General features: G+C 38.6%; 2 protein-coding genes across 3 annotated transcripts in view; one reads left to right on the top strand and one right to left on the bottom strand.

The window, feature by feature from the left end:
• The window catches only part of LOC109934231 (unc-79 homolog, NALCN channel complex subunit), a 199,097-nt gene extending 189,380 nt beyond the window's left edge, over positions 1 to 9,717 (top strand). For both annotated transcript variants that reach the window (XM_048599752.1, XM_048599751.1), the window contains 3 exons: positions 881 to 958; positions 6,401 to 6,442; positions 6,561 to 9,717. In XM_048599752.1, coding sequence (XP_048455709.1) covers positions 881 to 958; positions 6,401 to 6,442; positions 6,561 to 6,761 — 321 coding nt within the window. In that variant the 3' untranslated portion in view covers positions 6,762 to 9,717. The remainder of the gene's footprint in view (positions 1 to 880; positions 959 to 6,400; positions 6,443 to 6,560) is intronic.
• The window catches only part of prima1 (proline rich membrane anchor 1), a 150,203-nt gene continuing 132,106 nt past the window's right edge, over positions 286 to 18,382 (bottom strand). Inside the window, exon 4 of the mRNA XM_048599755.1 lies at positions 286 to 2,841. Coding sequence (XP_048455712.1) covers positions 2,802 to 2,841 — 40 coding nt within the window. The 3' untranslated portion in view covers positions 286 to 2,801. The remainder of the gene's footprint in view (positions 2,842 to 18,382) is intronic.

Raw genomic sequence — 18,382 nt, 5'->3', positions numbered from 1 at the left:
GAGACTCAGTTACTTAGGTAAATTAGGGAAGCTTGGACTGTTGTCTTTAAAGAAGAGAATGTTGAGAGGAGATTTGTTTAGGTGCTGTGGAGATACCAAAATCATGAGGAGTCTGGCCAGAGAGAATTGTGCCTTTGGTCACAATTTGAAAACCAAATTTAAAGGAAATGAACCAAAGGTGATAAAAAAAAATCTTTTTTTTAAATGCAGTAAATGGTTTGATCTGTTTTTTAAATTCTTTCCCTAATTGCAGTTGAGAAGGGATTAGTTTAATTTGGTGTCACATTCGGCACAACATCGTGGGCCGAAGGGCCCGTTCCTGTGTTGTACAGTTCTATGTTAAATGTTCTAAATTGTTGGCAACCCAACTTCTTGCACTGCTGCAATTCTAAGAGTGTGGTAGAGCAGATTCAATTGACTCTTTCAAATAATTACCCAAAGAGAAAATATTTTCAGGGCTACAGGGTAAAGGAGGAAAGTGAAACATAAAGCTGACATGGGCACATCAATTGTGTAACAAATTCTTTGGATGATTATAGACATATCCTTAAAGTTGATAATCTAAATCGAGTCCAGTGTGTTGAATGAAAACAAAATGCTGGAAGCACTTGTCAGGTCAGTGGTGTGCCTAAAGAAAGAAGCAATGTTCATGCTTAAGGCCTTTCAAGAAAGGCTAATGACCCAAAATGTTCACTCCTTTTCTCTCCGTGAATGCTGCTAGATCTGCTGAGTATTAATGGCACTTTCAGCTTTACTTCAGATTTCCAGCATTTTGCATTTGTGCAAACATGTTGAATAATACTCTCAAAACCAACGTTTCAAACCTATTAGCTTTTGTTTTAACCTTTTCTCAAGTGAAAATTCCTTCCCTGTGTTGCAGATGGTAGAAATGGTTTGCCTGCATGTTATCAGCCTGATGGAGGCTCTGCAGGAATGCAACTCAACCATCTTTGTGAAGGTAATTACATTTTTATTATATCTGATGTGAGAGATCATGTTTTTACATAAGACTTACATGCCTATGCTAGCTAGATGGCACTCATTCTCCTTTTAGTAAACATTTGCTCTACATCACACAATTTTAGGATATGAATTAATTTTAGTAGTCAGTTGTGGGAAGTTTATATTTGAGTTATGCTAGTTTTGAAAACGAAAATAAAACATCTTAAATCCATTATTGTATGAAGATACTTCTAAATCATTTGAATTAAAACGTACATGGCCCAGATGGGGGGATCTTTAAAAATAGCTGAAGGAACCTAGATGTAAAGGTTCAGCCTCCAGTTCTGGCATACCTCATTTTTTGCCATCAGAGTGATGGTGGCAAGGGTCGTGAACTTACAGGTGGGAAAGCATGAACTCAGCAGGACCAGTTGATTTGATTGCTAAGTACACGTACACCTAAATTTCATTGTTCCAACGTCCAGTAGTTGGGATCTGTGCTTTTATGAAGGGGATTTAAATGCTAGTGAAGGACAGATTTAAAGCCCATTTTAGTGTCCTGAGCTGAGGTGATTTAAATTTCTAGCCCTTCAAATTTGGAAAAAAGAACAGCATGCAGCTTTCAGTTACAGTTTAAAAAAAAACACACGGTTAGCTTGCATTCTCTGAAGATCATTGCTGCAGCCCCCTGTTTTGGCATTTCAGTACACTCCATTATTTAGATGTTCCAAGGTATATTGTTATGATGAGTTGATCAATACTTTGCTGAGTGTCAAAAGGTCTAAAACTTTTTAGCTCAGAAGGGGACTATATAGATATTTTGATGTTATTGAAGGATTAATTGCCTTTAATGTAGTTAGTGAAATAGATGCTTATTTGTTTTTAGAACATATTAATTACTAGATGGCATTTGATTTTTTAAATGGGTTTCATGTATCAGCTTTTTCTTCAGTATCAAGCATGTTTGAATGAGAGCACTAATATTTTTTTTAATTTCATGTAAGGTCATGGGGGTGGTGAGGGTGAGAAACCTAAAAGCCTTCAATACAACTGGACAAAAGTACCAGAGGACTGAGGTGAACGTAGTAATCAGCCCACCTTGGCTCTCGCCGGCAATATACTTGTCCGCCTCCTACTGCATTTAGAGGCAAAAGGCCTGATTCTATCCTGCGCCTAGCAATGAAAGGGCAGCAGGGGAGTAGGCCCTTTAGTGAGATGTGCCTGCTAGATCAGAATGTTTCATGACTGGAACTTCCAAGCTCCCCCATGAAAACCCAACCCTGTGTGTTCGGTTCAGTTAATTCGAGGTGGAAGATTCATATCATGCTCAACATGCAAATTATAGAAATATCACTGCCAATAATGGTTGTATTCTAAAAATTAACACTAGTTTTATATAAACAGGTACTTATTTTTGTAATGACTCATGGGTTTGAGCATTTCAAATATTATATGAGAAATAATTCATCTTACACTGCAGAATGCATTGTGCGTGCAGTTTTTATTGTTATAATGAAATAAATTCCCTTCTACTTGTAGTTCCTAGTTAGTTTTTTTTTAAATTGTATGAGATGGCTTGATACGATTCCAGTTAATCACTTATAATTAAGAACGTTCATAATCTTGACCTTAATATTGAAGGGTACGGTATTTTTATGAAATCTTTGTATTTTTGTTATCTCTGGAGTTTGGTTGATTTCATTTTTGACATTTTCATGATCAAACAACATTCGATCGCCCTTGAAATTAGTAAAGTCATATCTTGATTCACAGACCCAAATAAACTTGGATCCATGACATAGGCAGTGCAGAATAATAGTATTTTAGTTCATAAGTCAGACATTCTGTCAAGCTTCATATCATCGAAGGTGGAGTTCATTCTCATCAAGCTGTCCAACCCTAACAGATAGGAAAGAAGAAAATAAAATACAGCCATTACAATTATTTTCTTATAGCCTAATATATTATAATATAGATATGCATAGATAATCATTGTAATGTAGATAATTATTATATCATTTTGCAGCAAGCCAAAGTGCAGTTAATTCCAAGTGCAATATGAAAGGAATAAGTTGCACTTAGATTACATTCTGTAACCTCTTCATGACATTCAACATCTTTCTCAGCCACTGGATTATTTCTTGAAAAGCAGTCAACATGCAGTAACTCTGATAACCTATTGGGCTCAGTAAGATCCAATTAAACAGTGAGTCAGTAACCAGGTAATCTGTTTATTTATGCTAGTTGTAGAGAAAGTGTTGGATATTACTGCGAGAAAACTCCATTTGCTTTTTTTTTTTTAAAAAACTGCTTTAAAATCCGGTGCATTTATCCAAGTGGGATGGCAAGGTGTTAATTAATATCTCATCTGAGAGACAGAACATCCAGTAATGCAGCACTTCCTCAGTATTCAGTTGAGGTGACATGATGGGGCTTGAGTCTATAAACTCCTTACGTGGAGGTGAAGTGCTACTGACAGAGTTGAACTAATACTGACAACAGTATGGAAATTATGGGATTTTTAAGCATTGTCTGAAATGAAATTTAAAGATTCCTATTAATGTATGTTTGAGTTGCATTTTCTGTGCCATAAACAATATATGACCTGATTGATTTACACAGTGAGATGAACATCACTAATAACTAATCTTCCAACTGTTTTGTGTTTATACAAATGGGACATATGCTGGTTGATACACAAATCAATCTTTTTACTGGGAACCAAGTGACTGAGACTCGTGGTTGTTTTGGAGAGGATAGGAAAACCAAATTGTACAGTTTTGAATCTTACGTAATGAATGGATGTCAGACAGTCTTCGAAAGCTCAATGAATTTGTGTGAAAGCGCCATCGGTAGGATTTTCTCCTCCCAGGAGTAGTGGACAATGGTGAAAAAGTTGGGAAAGTTGTGAGAATGAAACAAAATCAGAATCTCAACATCAAGAAAACATTCTCAAATTTCTCCTTAAGCTTTAAATGGTGACTTCTGAATCTTTCTATTGAGTAGTGGTTACCTTATTCCATAGCTGTGCATCTCATTATTAGCTCAACACATCTCATTTACATGTATGCCATTTCCAATTCTCCCCTTCCTCGAGAATCTAGTTGGCACCAATTCTTGACAATGAAGTCAGAATGGGTGGCTGGTGACTGAAATCTCATCGTGGCCTTCATCCAACTTGGTGTTCACTAGAACCTCCTCATGCTCCATAGACACCATCTTCTTCCACTCTTTGTCCACACAAGCCAGCATCAGGAAACCACCAGTCTAAGGTCTTAGCTTTGTTTCATACTGCTCACTACTTTGTGCTTACTTGAGGCTACCATGCTCTGTGTTTGCATTGCTTTTTAGCACAGAGGGCTGTCAGAACTGTTTTGCAGGCTGCTAACGTGTGTGTCTTGCATTGCTGAGTGGGTGAGCCACTGTCAATTCTGGGGATTTGCTCAATGGCTAGGGGCTTACTGGGAGAAAGTCCTGGGGAAAGCAGGAAAGACTTCGCTGGAATTGGGGTCACTGAGGGAATGTTTACAGCAAAAGAGGGCAATTCAAGATAGAATTCTGTGCAAATTGCACTTCATGAGCAGCTCATTGTCCAGGAATGCAGAGTCAGGATCATTGCATTGTTCACACTGATTACTTTCTTGTCATGTCAGCTAACCAAATGCAATCAGACAAGCTGACCTAGAGGCTAACAACTGGACTTGGCATTTTGGAAGCATATTCCATAATATCATTGTAAGTCAATGCCTTAGAGCTCCTGTATTCGCATACTTGGCTGTAAATGTGTGTGGGCCTGCTTTGTGCAGTGTAAGGGTGCCTTTTCTTTAGGTAGACCTATTATGGTGGCTTACAGCCAGTATTTTGAGTGCCAGTGACCTGGGTGTTTCTCGTCAGCTGTGGAGACATGTCAGTGACATGCTCACCAGAATGTGCCCCTGAGTTTAATCTGGATGGAGAACCCACTGTGTTAAAAGTCTCTGAGCTGGGGTGGGTGCAGGTGACAGCTTTGCCAGTGTGTTCTGTCAGGCATCAATAGGTTCCATCTCTGAGATGGAGGTGGAGCTGAGCGTCTCCAGCAGACAGCTGATTTTGGCCAAGGTTTGCTGAGTGCCACATGTGCTACATAAGAGAAGAGCAGGAATTATTTGTCTAAAAGGGATTAAGAACTCATACAGATTAATAATGAGTTAGTGCTAGTGGAATTTGGAGGGAAGCACAATGAAGCTCACTAAGGGCAGAAACTGAGTATGACGGAACTGGCTGGAAGAGCAGGAGAGGTGATGAAGTGCCCACCATGAGTAAGCAGGAAGCAAGTTTGCAGTTTGAAAAACTGAGGTGGATAAGATCCGTTGAATGAACATGATGTATGCAATAGTGAGAATTGTAGTGTATAAGCCTTGGTGAGAGGTGTCTGTGCAGTGGCCCAGTCAGAGTGAGTGTGAGGTAGCAGAGCGAAGATGGTGGCACTTCACCTTGCAGAGCACAGAAGATCATTTATCTCCTTGCTGCACCAGTGCAATTTTTTTTAAACCTGGGACACAGAAAGGATGTGGTCTGCTAACTCGGTCTGGGCTAGTTGAGACTGGGAATGTGGCTTCCTTTGACTGTCATCAGATTAAGGTATTTCCACCACCTCATCAAGCAGCACCTTTCAGTCCCTGTTAGAAAATCACTGTATGAACTTCCCTTCCTGGGCCATGCCCTCAGTCGTAATGGTTAAGCAGCACAGCGTGAGGAGCTTTCAGCATCCAAAAGGGGTGCAGTTAGTGTTTAAATATTGTGCCAGTGACATGATGCTGGCAGGCCCTGGCAGTGATGATGCGGAAGATTGTGTGAAGATTGTGTGAAAAATGTCACACTGTGCCATGATTGACCAGGCATCATTAATCTCACTCGACAAAGCACTTCCACTGGAAATGGGAAAATCCAGCCTCGTGTTTGCCTATCACTTACTAGTGACAGGATAATTAAGATGCAAATTGCTGACATGAATCTATGTCCCACTGCTGTATGAGAAAAAAGATCAAAGTTTTAACGTGGTCTATCATCACAGTAATAAAAGCAAAATGCTGCAGATGCTGGAAATCTGAAACAAACACAGAGATCACTGGAGAAATTCAGCAGATTTGATGGCATCAGTGGAGAGAAATAGAATTAACTTTTTAAGCCTGGTACGACTCTTCAGAACAGTTCTACTGTCTTGTTGAATTTCTCCACCATTCACTGTATCATCATACTATTCAGCTCTTCACAGTTAAATTGTTCAAATAATTTGCATCTTAGAATCTATAGATGCTTAAGGCGTTAGTAGCAGATTGCAGTTGGTAAAATTTCAACATCATTTATACTCTTCGGTTGCAGTGATTTGGCAGGAAATTAATGTCTAATGCCAGTTCACAATGTTTTGTTTAACTGTAGAAAACAACTGTAATTTGTAACACTTTTCTTCTTTGAACAGTTGATACCAATGTGGTTACCAATGATTCAGTCAAATTTAAAGGTAAGTGTTATTGCTAAACACCAAAGATTAGTGTGTTTCCACATTGTTTTTACTTTTCAAAAATAATACATATTATAAGTAATTAACTTTTAATTTTAATCTGGCCTGAACTCAACAGCATCTATCAGCAGGTCTGCAATTGCGCCTTCAATCAATCCAGAATAATGTCAACCGTCATGTCTTGCAGTCTTTCCAGGGATCTGGGCAGATGAGCACAAATTCGTCAGTACTCCGTAAATGGCTGCAATGTACTCAGTTCAAAATGGCTCAGGTGGAAATACAGTCATCAGAAGCTGCATCTCAATTTTATCCTCTTTAAATATTTTTTTATGTACCCTGACTTGGAGCAGTAGCATCTCTTGTCAGTCCTCTTAGGCTGATAAAATATTAGATGCATGTTGGCAACTAAGCAGCCTCTGTGTGTGTGTATATATAAAACCATTCTTTCTTTACAAATATTGTAAAAAGATTAATTAAGTGTTGCACATAAATTCTGTAATGAACTTGGTTTTCTTAGAGGAAGTATCTTGTAATTTAGAACAATAGAGTGATCAATCTTGTACATCAATTGTACTGGACACTGAGTATTTGAGATGTTATACACTATCTACATATCAGTTTATAAAAGTCTTTTTAAATTGACTATTTTAATGCCTTTGTCTTCTATGAGTTCTTTAATATTAGCACCTTTGAGTGATCTTATATCTTCCTACAATCATTTTGTTGTTGAAAATATAATTACTAATTAGATTATTTTTTTTGTTTGTTCAAAGTATATTTGTTTTTTACCTATATCTAACAACACTCCTGCAACATTGGCCAACAAATGTAATGTCAGTTCTGATATCGTGTTTTTCTGTACATTCTGTATTTGGAATATATGCAGCTGTACTGGGAAATGTGCTGCTTCTTTGGTCTTGACATTTACTGAAACTGTACCTTTCTCTGTACGTAAAAAATCTACTTAGTGTCCCAATTCTTTCTCTGGGACTGTGCTCACTCCTAAAAGCATCAAGTATGTGAAAAAATAATTTTGAGGACATACTTTGCAATAATATTGAAATGGTATTGATTAACCTGTTCAACTGCTGGTTTTCCAATAGGCTATAGGTGTAAATAATGTCTTTAGATCAGTGTAAACATGATTGAAAATAGGGTAGAAACTGGTCATTTTAGTATCCAGTAGATTGTATATACTTTCCTGTAAAATATTGCTCCGATGATGAAGTTAGATGCATATTTTGTGGAACAAAGAATATGTAATTATATAGTGGAAGATAAAACATATTTTCTAAGTTAACAAAAATGGTCTGGTGTAAATTACAATTATTTTTCTTTGATATTTTCCATTTATTTCTGTTCTTTTACTAGTAATCACTTTTACTATTCACCTTTGTTTGTTTCATTGTGAAAAAGGTAGACTGATGTTGAATATCTACAATTCAATAATTAAGCTTCAAGAACAATGCTTATAAAACAAAAGAGTTCAAGTGTCAGTTTTTCCACTTTCTTTGGAATGAACAAATTTTACTAGTGCAGGAAGAAAATATTAGAACAAGGCACTTGGATTTATTAATGAGCATTATAAGGGCTACAGCACTGTAGACTTCCAAACAAAATAGTAATAGTGGTTGGAACTGAGTATACAGTACATACAAAACATGCATAACTATTGGTTCTTAAAATTATTGATGACGTTTCCAATTTTGGTCAAAAATGCTGTATTAGTAGATCTTTAAAAACCAACTAAACATCAAATTCATACAAAAAGTGTTAATTAATTAAACCTTTTTTTGTGTAAAAGGGGCAACACGGTGGCTCAGTGGTCAGCACTGCTGCCTCATAGCAACAGGGACCTGGGTTTGATTGCAGCTTCAGGTGACCATCTATGTTGAGTTTGTACTTTCTCCCCATGTCTGCGTGGGTTTCCTCTGATTTCCGCCCATAGTCCAAAGATGTGTAGGTTAGGTGGTTGGTCATGCTAACTTGTCTTGTGACCAGGGATGTGCAGGCTAAGTGGATTAGCCATGGGAAATGCAGGGTTACAGGGATAGAATGGGGATTTGGGTCTGGATGGAATGCTCTTTGGAGGGTCAGTGTGGACTTGATGGGCCAAATGGCCTGCTTCCACACTGTAGAGATTCTATGAATCTACCAAATCAAGAATTCAATTTAAATGTTGTTATATCATCTTGATACCCACATGTTTAAAGTGCAGAGCTTTAAGTTCACACCTGATGGCCCTGTGAGTAAATTATACAGCAGTGAGTGTAATTACTAGAAATATTCCAGCTTCAAACACTGCGATGAATTAGTCAACTTTAGTTGGGTGACCTTTGGCTTCAGTGCTGTGGGAAAGGGACAGGCTGCAGGCTATTTTAGATACAAAGGAGACATTACTATTGCAAGACTTTTTAAAACAAGATTTAGATTGTTGGAACTAGTGAAAACAGAGGGATAATTGATTTTGTTATCTTTGCACCTACTTGCTTTTAAAAACGTTTTCCGGTCAAGCTTTACTGTGAATGTGTTTATTACTAATATTATTATTCTAGTTGCATAGTTTACACATTGATGCAACATCCCTTGACCTGTCACTTTTATTTATTGACAACAGCATGTTTATGTTTGATTGCCATGTTTTTTTCTATGTATCTCACAAAGAACATTAGAGAAATTGTCCAAACTGTTTGGGAATAGATTGGAATGCTAATCAGCAGTACTCATAAGATCAATCTTCAAAAACCTATGTTTAGTTCACTGTGGTACTTCAAGTATAATTATATTTTATTTTCTTCCATAAGCTATTTATTTTGCAGTTCTCAAAACAGTACAATTTATCCTTATTAAAATTCATGCAAACACAGGAGAAGCAGTATCTAGATTTTTGTATTCAGCCATACATACTGATGTACACATTTTATTATGTCAATTCATTATCAGAGGCATAATCTTACAGTATCCTCCAAAGTAGTTAAAAAATAGAATTTTGGAGACCAAAGTACTGCAAAAGAAAGAATGACGCTGATTTATTCATTGCACAGTAGTTCACCTTGAATGCTTCTCTGAGAATATTTCCATCAAAATGTTCAGCACTATATTTGAAGGTCACAATAACAGAAACTCATGATGTAGAAAAGATTGCCAACTATTGTTAGAAAGTTATTTTCTATATATTAAAGCACTTGGAATTTAATTTTGCCAGATATTGTGTTGTTTTAGTTGATTTTGCTTGTAAAATAATTTCTCTTTTAAATAAAAGACAATAAGTTTTACCTCAAAGATATGTGAATTTTGTCCTAAGGAAAGCCGATGGAAAGAAAATGTCAAGAAAAATGAACACATATCTACCTGACCGATAGCACTGGCATATACTGGAGAATTACAGAAACGTGGCTGAGAGATGGACAAGACTGGCAGCTCAGTGTTCCAGGTTTTAGATGCCAAAGGAAGGATAGGAAAAGAGGCAAGAAAGGAGGGGGAGTGGTGTTTTTGATTAAAGAATATGTTACTACTGTAACTAGAGAAGATATTTCTAAAAAATTGTCCAGTGAAAATATATGGGTAGAAATTAGAAACAAGAAACGAAAGATCACTTTGTCATAGAGTTGATGTTATTATAGAGTTGTAGAGTTACAGCATGGAAATAGACCCTTCAGTCCAACTCATCAGCACTGAGCAGATATCCTAAACTACCTAGTCCCTTTTGCCAGCATTTGGCTCATATTCCTCTAAACCCTTGCTGTTCCTTGGCTGTTCACCTTATCCATGCCCCTCATGATTTTATAAACCTCTATAATAGGATTGTACAATAGGCCCCCTCCCAATAGTAAGAAGGAAATTGAGAAACAACTTTGTAGGGAGATCTCAGATATATGTAAGCATAATAAGGTTGTAAAAATGGGGGATTTTAATTTTCCAAACATTGACTGGGGCTACCATAGGGATAAAGGTTTGGATGGTGAAGAATTTGTCAAATGTGCTCAAGAAAATCTTCTTTATCAATATGTGGATGCTCCTAATAGAGAAGGAGCAAAACTAGACCTTTTGGGCAATAAGGCAGGGCAGGTGACTGAAGCAAAAGTGTGTGAATAATTTTAGGTTTAGCATTGATAATTCTATTTGTTTCATAAAAGTTAAAGGTTTTAATTGGAGTAGGGCAAATTTTAATGGTATGAGACAAAAACTTTAAAAAGTTGATTTCAGTAGACTGTTCGCAGGTAAAAAGATGTCTGACAAGTGGGAGGCATTCAAGAGTGTGATGACGAGAGTTGAGAGGCATTATGTTCCTGTTAGAGTGAAGGATAAGCTGGAAAGATTAAGGAACAATGGATGAATAAAGATATTGAGGTTCTAGCCAAGAATAAAAGAGCATCTCATTTTAGTTATAGACAACTTGGTTCAATTGAATCTCTTAATCAACATAAAGAGTGTAGGAGTATTCTTAAGAAAGAAATCAGAAAGGCATGAGGGGATGAGATCACATTGGCAGATAAGGGTAAGGATAATCCAAAGAGATTCTACAAATACATTCCGAGCAAGAAGATAACTAGAGAGAGGATAGGGCAAGGTTGTCTTTGTGTTGAACCCCAGGAGATGGGAGAGATACTAAATGAATATTTCACATCAGTTTTTACTGTGGAGAAAGAAATGGATTCTAGAGAATGCGGAGAAATAAACTTTGATGTTTTAGAAACAATTCACATTACAGAAGAGGAAGTTTGGGAGGTCTTAGAGAGTATAAAGGAGGATAAATCTCTGGGACCATATCTAATGTATCCCACAACATTGTGGGAAGTAAAGGAGGAAATTGCAAGACCTCTTGCAGAAATATTTGCATCACTTATAATGATGGGTGAGGTGCCTGCTAACTGGAGGGTGGCCAATGTTGTACCTTTGTTTAAGAAAGGTTGTAAGGAGAAACCAGGGAACTATACACCTAAGTCTGACTTTGGTGATGGGTAAATTGTTGGAGGTGATTATAAAAGATATGATTTATGGACATTTAGAGAGGCAAAAATTGATTAGGGATATTCAGCATGGTTTTGTGTGAGGAAAATCATGTCTCAAACATGATTGAGTTTTTTTGAGGAATTTGCCAAAAAGATTGATGATGGCAGAGCAGTAGACATTGTTTATATGGATTTTAGTAAAGCTCTTGACAAGGTTCTGCATGGTATACTAATTAGTAAAGTTAGGTCACGTGGGGTTCAGGGTGAGCTTACCAGTTGGATACATAATTGGCCCATCGGCAGGAGACAGAGAGTAATGGAGGGTTGCTTTTTGTATTGGAGGCCTGTGACCAGCGCTATTCCACAGGAATTGGTTCTGGACCCTCTTTTGTTTGTCATTTATGTAAATGATTTGGATGAGAATATAGAAGGTGTGGTTAATAAGTTTGCAGACAACACCAAAATTGGTGGCATTAAAGACAGTGAGGAACGTGAGACCACTGATCATAAAGCCATGAAATGGCTGCATTATGGAGTAGTGAGAAGAAAAGTTATATTTTATGGATAAACTCTTGACATATAGTGAGTCTTAGCTGACCACTTTACAAGTGTCACAAACTATTCAAGTACTACTTACTAGCAATTGTTTAAATCTAGTATATAGCATGGGTGAACTGGGAAGAAAAATATCCATTAGGATGTCCAGTGGTTTGTGATTACTTCTCAACTTTATCACCATCCTAGCTGAAAATGTCAACACCATGTCAGTTTAATTTGCATTTTTGCCTTAGCCTAGAGATGTACTTCAATATAGAAAGCTATTAAAATTATTTTGATTTACGCTGACGTTGACTTTGTCATCTTTGCTTCTGGTTCCTTCTATGACTTTGAATGTAAACTTTGCGACAAGGACATCCAAGAGAAAGAGGTAACTGCATTTTCAAAGACCTCAACTGTCCAAAGTAACAACTATACTGAAAGTTTTTCATAACTAAGAGAAGAATAATTTCTGGAAGCTTTCATTCTGTGTACTTTGAAGAGCAAATTCTTTTACACACACAGCATATAAAATAATTCTTGATTGTAGTTTTAAAGGTTTTTCTCTTTACATCCTCATTTTTTTGAGGGAAAGTCAGTAAAGGACAAAAAGCAAACTACGATAGATGTTAAAATTCTGAAGTTTTAAAAAAAAACAGAACATGTCAGAATGTCCAGCAGGTTTGGCGCGTGTGTTGAGAGAGAAATGGATTCAATAAGTTGGATTTTACCAGCCTGCAAGGAAGAGTTTGGAAATGGGAGTAGCTGCAAAAGGTTGAGGGAAGGTATTGGGATAGTGTTCCCATCATCTTCCTGTCTCCTTGCCAGCAGTGAGAAAGATGGTCCTCCAATCAAAGATCACTGAGCCCACTAGGTAGTAATTAAGGGCCTCTTCCTCCAGACACTGGCATTTTACCTGCAACTGTGTGATTGTGGGGTTTGCTTTTGCCAGGTTGGGAGACTGCCAAGTGAACTCTGGCTGCCTCAAAGTGAGCTAGGGAAACTTCCTTTTTGAGCCTATGGTGGGGGTGGGAGTGGGCTTATTAGAATCAAGCCTAATAAGTAGCTGATGCCAATGCTGATGTAGCCCTGTATCCTACAGTTTGTCGAAGCAAGATTGGCCTGCATTTGTTTCAAATCATCTTCCTTGGAACAAAGAAAAGAAAATGAGCTTCACTTTTACAGCCAAGTAATTTTCCAGTGCACTTAACAAAATTAATCCAAGCAGTGTAGGGCAGTCAATTTGTACACAGCACAGGAGGAATGCTAATTAAGAAACCTTCCAACTCTACCTACAGTGAGATGTAAACTGTTTCAACCACTGGATCAAGCATGTGGCTGTGTCTTTAATGGCCGATTCTAGATGAAAAAGATTCTCTAAGTATGCAGTACTTCCTCAAGACTGAACTCCGAAGTTTAACCGATAGTAACACTAAGTTATTAGCAACCCTTTTTCAGGTTTTCCAAGTTATTGGAGTGATCTAGCATGATCATGTCGTACACCTGATCATTCAATGTAGAATATTGAAAGGGAGCTCGTTAGGGGACCGAACAGATTCATACTACAATTGTCAGGACAGAGGCAACATCTGCAATTATGGAATCTCAGTAGAGGAAAGCCAGTTCTTGGAGGCATCCTCAGGATGCACCCCACAAGTATCACAGTTCTCACAGCAGGGGATTCAGCAAGATGTTTTTAGCTCAGCAGAAGCTCCAGGGGTTGCACTGTGTAGGAGTAATACGAAATGGAAGAAAAAGACATTTTAGCATCACCAGGGAAATTAGTTTGGTGTTTATGTACGATTATTCTTCATCTCTCCATTGTCTAGTTATCTGCATTTTACTCCATCTTATATGTCAAATGGACAATAGCCTTTAGGTAAATTATATGGCAGAAGTAGAAGATGAGAGCTTGATGCCATTGGAATAGATGGATTATTGACTGCAGGAATGCTTTCTTCCTCCAGCATGTCCAGTCCTGTCTATAACTTCCTGTTTATAAATTACTTTGCATCACTAGCATTCCGGAAAAGCTTGCTGGTGTGGACCAAAGCCGTTGTGATTGAATCTTCCTCAGTCTAATGGCTTACTCAATGGGTATGATCATGCTCATAGGGCTATTGTTCCATCTTTTCTATGTATCAGTGGTATAGCTCCTCACAGGTGTCATAAGACACATTTTTGAGAGTATGGGAGGAACATAATGCTGTAAGTCCTGGCAGGGAATCTGCTGAGTAAACCTACTAAATCAGCCTGATGGTAGTAAGAGAACTTACTCTCATTAAGTTAGAGGCAGGCTGAGGCTTTGTTTGTGTCACTAAAGCCCCAAGTGAAGGATCTGGCAATGGGAAGGTGCTTGCAGGCTGAAAACCAACCCTTGCCCTTGATGCTCCCTGCCCTCTCTCCAACATACCCACCTCCCCACAGCCTCCATTACAGCCTCAAATCTATCTGTATCCAAGGATCTAGTGATGATCCTTGCTGAGGTTCCTAGAACATTACTGGCAGCAGCCAATTGGCCAAGTGTGCACTGTAGTCAGTGAAGTATTTCTGGCCTCTCATAAGCTAACAGCTCTTGGGGACAGAGGGAGGACAGGATTTCTGCCTCCAGGGTCTGAAATTGTTGTGGAGGCTCACCTTTAGGTAGTTGATGAGCTATTATTTTTGTCAGGTGTCCCCCATAGAAGCTGTGAAGGCTCCCACCAGTTCTCTGATTGGCAGACAATACCTTTCTTTGTTCACATGAATCTAGCCCAAAATCTTGTTTCCACTGAGCCTGCTTGAAGCTTGGAAGATCTGTGGGAGACATGACTCGTGCAAAATATTACAGCAACTTCAGACATGAGGCTGATATGCAATATAAAGAGGAACTTCAAAAGTTGCCATTTGAGCATTTGGCTTCATGAAAATGTTATCTCTCTCTATTTATCTCACCTTTGAAATGCACTGAATAACATGATGTTGTTGTATTTGAGCAGCAGCTATAATTTAAAATTTAATCAAATAAGTGTTCATTCCTGGAATAAAACCCATTGGTCTCTTGGTGTAGATTGTCATAAGCATTGAGTAAATTAAATATCATTCCTTCAAGTTTTAATTGTTAGAGATTTTAAAATATAAAATTAAAATTTATGTTGTCTTTCTCAATCCTTTTACATATTTATCTTTCTGTGCCCGATTTGATGTAGAAGTCACCCATTCATTGCGGTGTTAATTTCTGATTGATTAAATAGATACATAGCTGTCTGGCCTGGTCATTTTTGAGTCCTGCTTTCCCTTACTTATATTATGAAATCTCATTTATCACCAAAATAAATATAAACCTAAACATACTCCCATGAGACTCACTCTTACATCAAATTATGGCCAATTGACTTTAAAATGCTACGCTTTAAAAAGAGTTAACATATAGACCAAAAAACCACAGAGACTACAGCATCAAGGTTTGCATAATGTGTTTAATGGGTGGCTGATACAATGTCAAAGCAGAAATTTGCCTGTAACAGTAGGTGGTAGAAAATTAACTGGTTGTAATTTGGTAGCACTCTAGCCTAGGCACTTGTGGAAGTGATTCATTCCCCCTGTCCTCAATTCTTGTGGTAGTGGAATCTCAAAATTAAAAGGGAGAGGAGACAGGAGAAGTTGAGCAGCTGGAGATTGACTAAGAGCCAGTGCACAGCGCTGATGTTTGTTTGCAAACAGAGCTGTTGGAGAAAATCAAGGCACAGTCAAATATACAATTCTGAAGACACTCACTTGATGAGTGAGTCATTAAAAAGAAGCCAGGAACATAAATGGAAATTCACTTCAAGGTCACTCACCTTCTTAAAATCACAGAACAATATTTTGCAGCTTTTGAGATGAGAAGTCATTCTATTAAATGTAAGAATTCGGGTCTAGATTGAGTGTCTAATCAGTCTAATTGCCTAATCACCTGCATGCAATCTGTTAGATCAGAGAGATCTTCAGACAAGAGTTCAAATCCAAAGAAGATGACTTTCTGTCTCCAAAATGTTAACCCGTCCTTTCCTTTAAGCATTTTCTGGTTTTAATTTTCAAATTTCCAGCATTCTAATCTTTTTTGTTTGAAGGACATAATCCATGTTTATTCTCCTGCCACAATGGCTGGGGTTAGTTATAGTGGGATTATGCTCATTACAACTCCTCATACACTCTGCATGGGTGAAATACCTGATTAAATGGTCTAAGAGGCAGCAAATTCTGCACTCAAGCTCCTCTGTGCCATCCCATTGCTTACCTCACCACTCCAACTTCTGGCTGCCTTTTTTGACAGACCCAGACAGCAACCCAGGAGCATCATCACCCTCTGCTCATCACTGTCACCTACTCTGGAGATGTCAAAGACCAGGCAAAAAGCAGCTCCACCCTGCAGCAATGCCTCCTCAGATGTTGCCTTGCACACCATCTGGGAGAGAAGTTATGTATTGATTCTGAGGGGTTGCAACAAAAGACAATTCCAAGTGACCAACGTAGCCTGAGCCGAGGTGGCTGTGGAGGACTGTGCCTGTAGGAGCATCAAGAGAGACTGGATCCAGTGCTACAAGAGAATGAATGATCAACATACATTGGCAGGGTCTACACAATGCTTCATGCCCCTAAGAGTAAAAGGAGCTAAAACACTCAGCAGCTCACACACCACTAGCTCACTGACCTTACATCACAACTATGAGAACAATCACGTCTGACAGCTTTTCACTGATGGCTTGCATGGGACACGGCATTGACATGACATTATTACCTATTCTTGCCTCAATTATATGTAGATTGCTATTTTTCCAGGTACTGGAGAGGAACTAGATGGCATCAATTCCCAAACTGTGCGTCAGAATGGCTACCTGGTGGGATCCAGCATTCCCCAACATCTATGGCACACTCCAGGGACAGCAATTGCGGGGGGCATCCTCACTCCCGTCCATCAGCAAACCACCAGTCTCACCACACCGTCGCGGCATATTTGGGACTCACGTGATACAGTTCAGCTCTTCAGTACTGCCCTTTGGAATCCACCAACACTTCACCTTGGAATGCTGCTGTGAGGCCACTTTGTGCACTGGGACAGATACATGTCACATGTATCAGAACAGGGTGCATCGCAGGACTCTTAGCTTGCTACCTTATCACTCACTCACTTTGTGTTTACAGCATCTCTGCCTTAGCCTGTCTTGCTTTTTGGCGCAGGCAAAAAGCCGGACAGTTTGTAATGTTTGCCAGCAATGAATAGTGAAGGGATGAACATGTTGTAGTATGGCATTATGCGACACCAAACGCGTGTGGAATCAACTTAAATACTGCATGAACTTCAACCTATCAGCCATTTCTGAAAATCAAATGGCAGCAGTTCTTGAACCATCCTCAGGCTAGAAAGGTCAGTGAATAACAGTTGCAGAAGGGAAAGAACGGTTAGTAGTTTGGGGAATAGGCTGGTGAGAGCCATAGAGGATGATGCTGCATGATCATTAGGTGAGAAGTGGATGAAATAGCAAAGTTAGAGTGAGTGTGAGAGAAGTTGTTGGCACTACCACCTACTCCCGCCCCCCCCACTCCGAGGAAGGTAGAATGTCATTAACTTTCAAGTGGCACAGCTGCATGTTCCTCTGGACCATGGGCATACCACTGACATGGATGGCTACTTCAGACCAGGCCAGCAGCATTTGAAATGGTGCATGGCTGTTGTTTTATAATGGCACCTACAGCAGGAGCACTTTAGCTGCTGCTGACCACAGGATAGTGAGGGAGCAATGCTGTGGAGGGATGCATGCTTACTGAGCTGAGCTGAGCTGCACAAAACTGCATGCGCAAATTCACTAGAGCTTACTGAGAGAAACTCTCCATGAAATTGAGGCTTAGACAAATTCTTGGAAAATTCAGCCCTAGAATTTTTAACTTGATGTTCTGAGATGACAAAAATCTATGAAAAAAATCAGGGCGAATACTTATTTAATATGAGAAAGTCAATGATCATAAATTAATTTGCCTGTTGCAAGTTATTAATAAAGAACAGTTTTGGCAAATAATCTGGAAAGATTATGCAATTTTTCTCCTTTCTAGTAAAACAAGGTTTTAATATGGAATATTAGCCAGTTTTTACTCAACACAGATGTTTATCGTGTGAGACAGGCATTAACAACATGTCTTCAGATGCTGCTTAGGTCAGCTGTGTAGGCAGCTTTGGGTAATAATGTGTTCAACATTTTGCACTCTGCATAACAAATTCCCATCAAACTGACATGTCTTACTGTGTGGGCAGGAAAAACAAAAGAAACTGTGACTGTAGCCTCTGAACGTGGGTCATTCCACAACTGATAGCTCAGCTGTAAATAAACATAACGGCTGTTCATTTCAGATATTTTAGAAAGTCAGGAGTTCAGGCTCTAAGTGGTAACTAGTTATTCATCCCAGAGGTGATAATTTAATTGGTCAAAGATTCCAT

This window comes from Rhincodon typus, chromosome 8 (assembly GCF_021869965.1).
Source record: "Rhincodon typus isolate 14 chromosome 8, sRhiTyp1.1, whole genome shotgun sequence".
Taxonomy (NCBI): domain Eukaryota; kingdom Metazoa; phylum Chordata; class Chondrichthyes; order Orectolobiformes; family Rhincodontidae; genus Rhincodon; species Rhincodon typus.
Note: the sequence above shows the minus strand (reverse complement) of the source record. Positions and strands in the feature narration are given on the sequence as shown.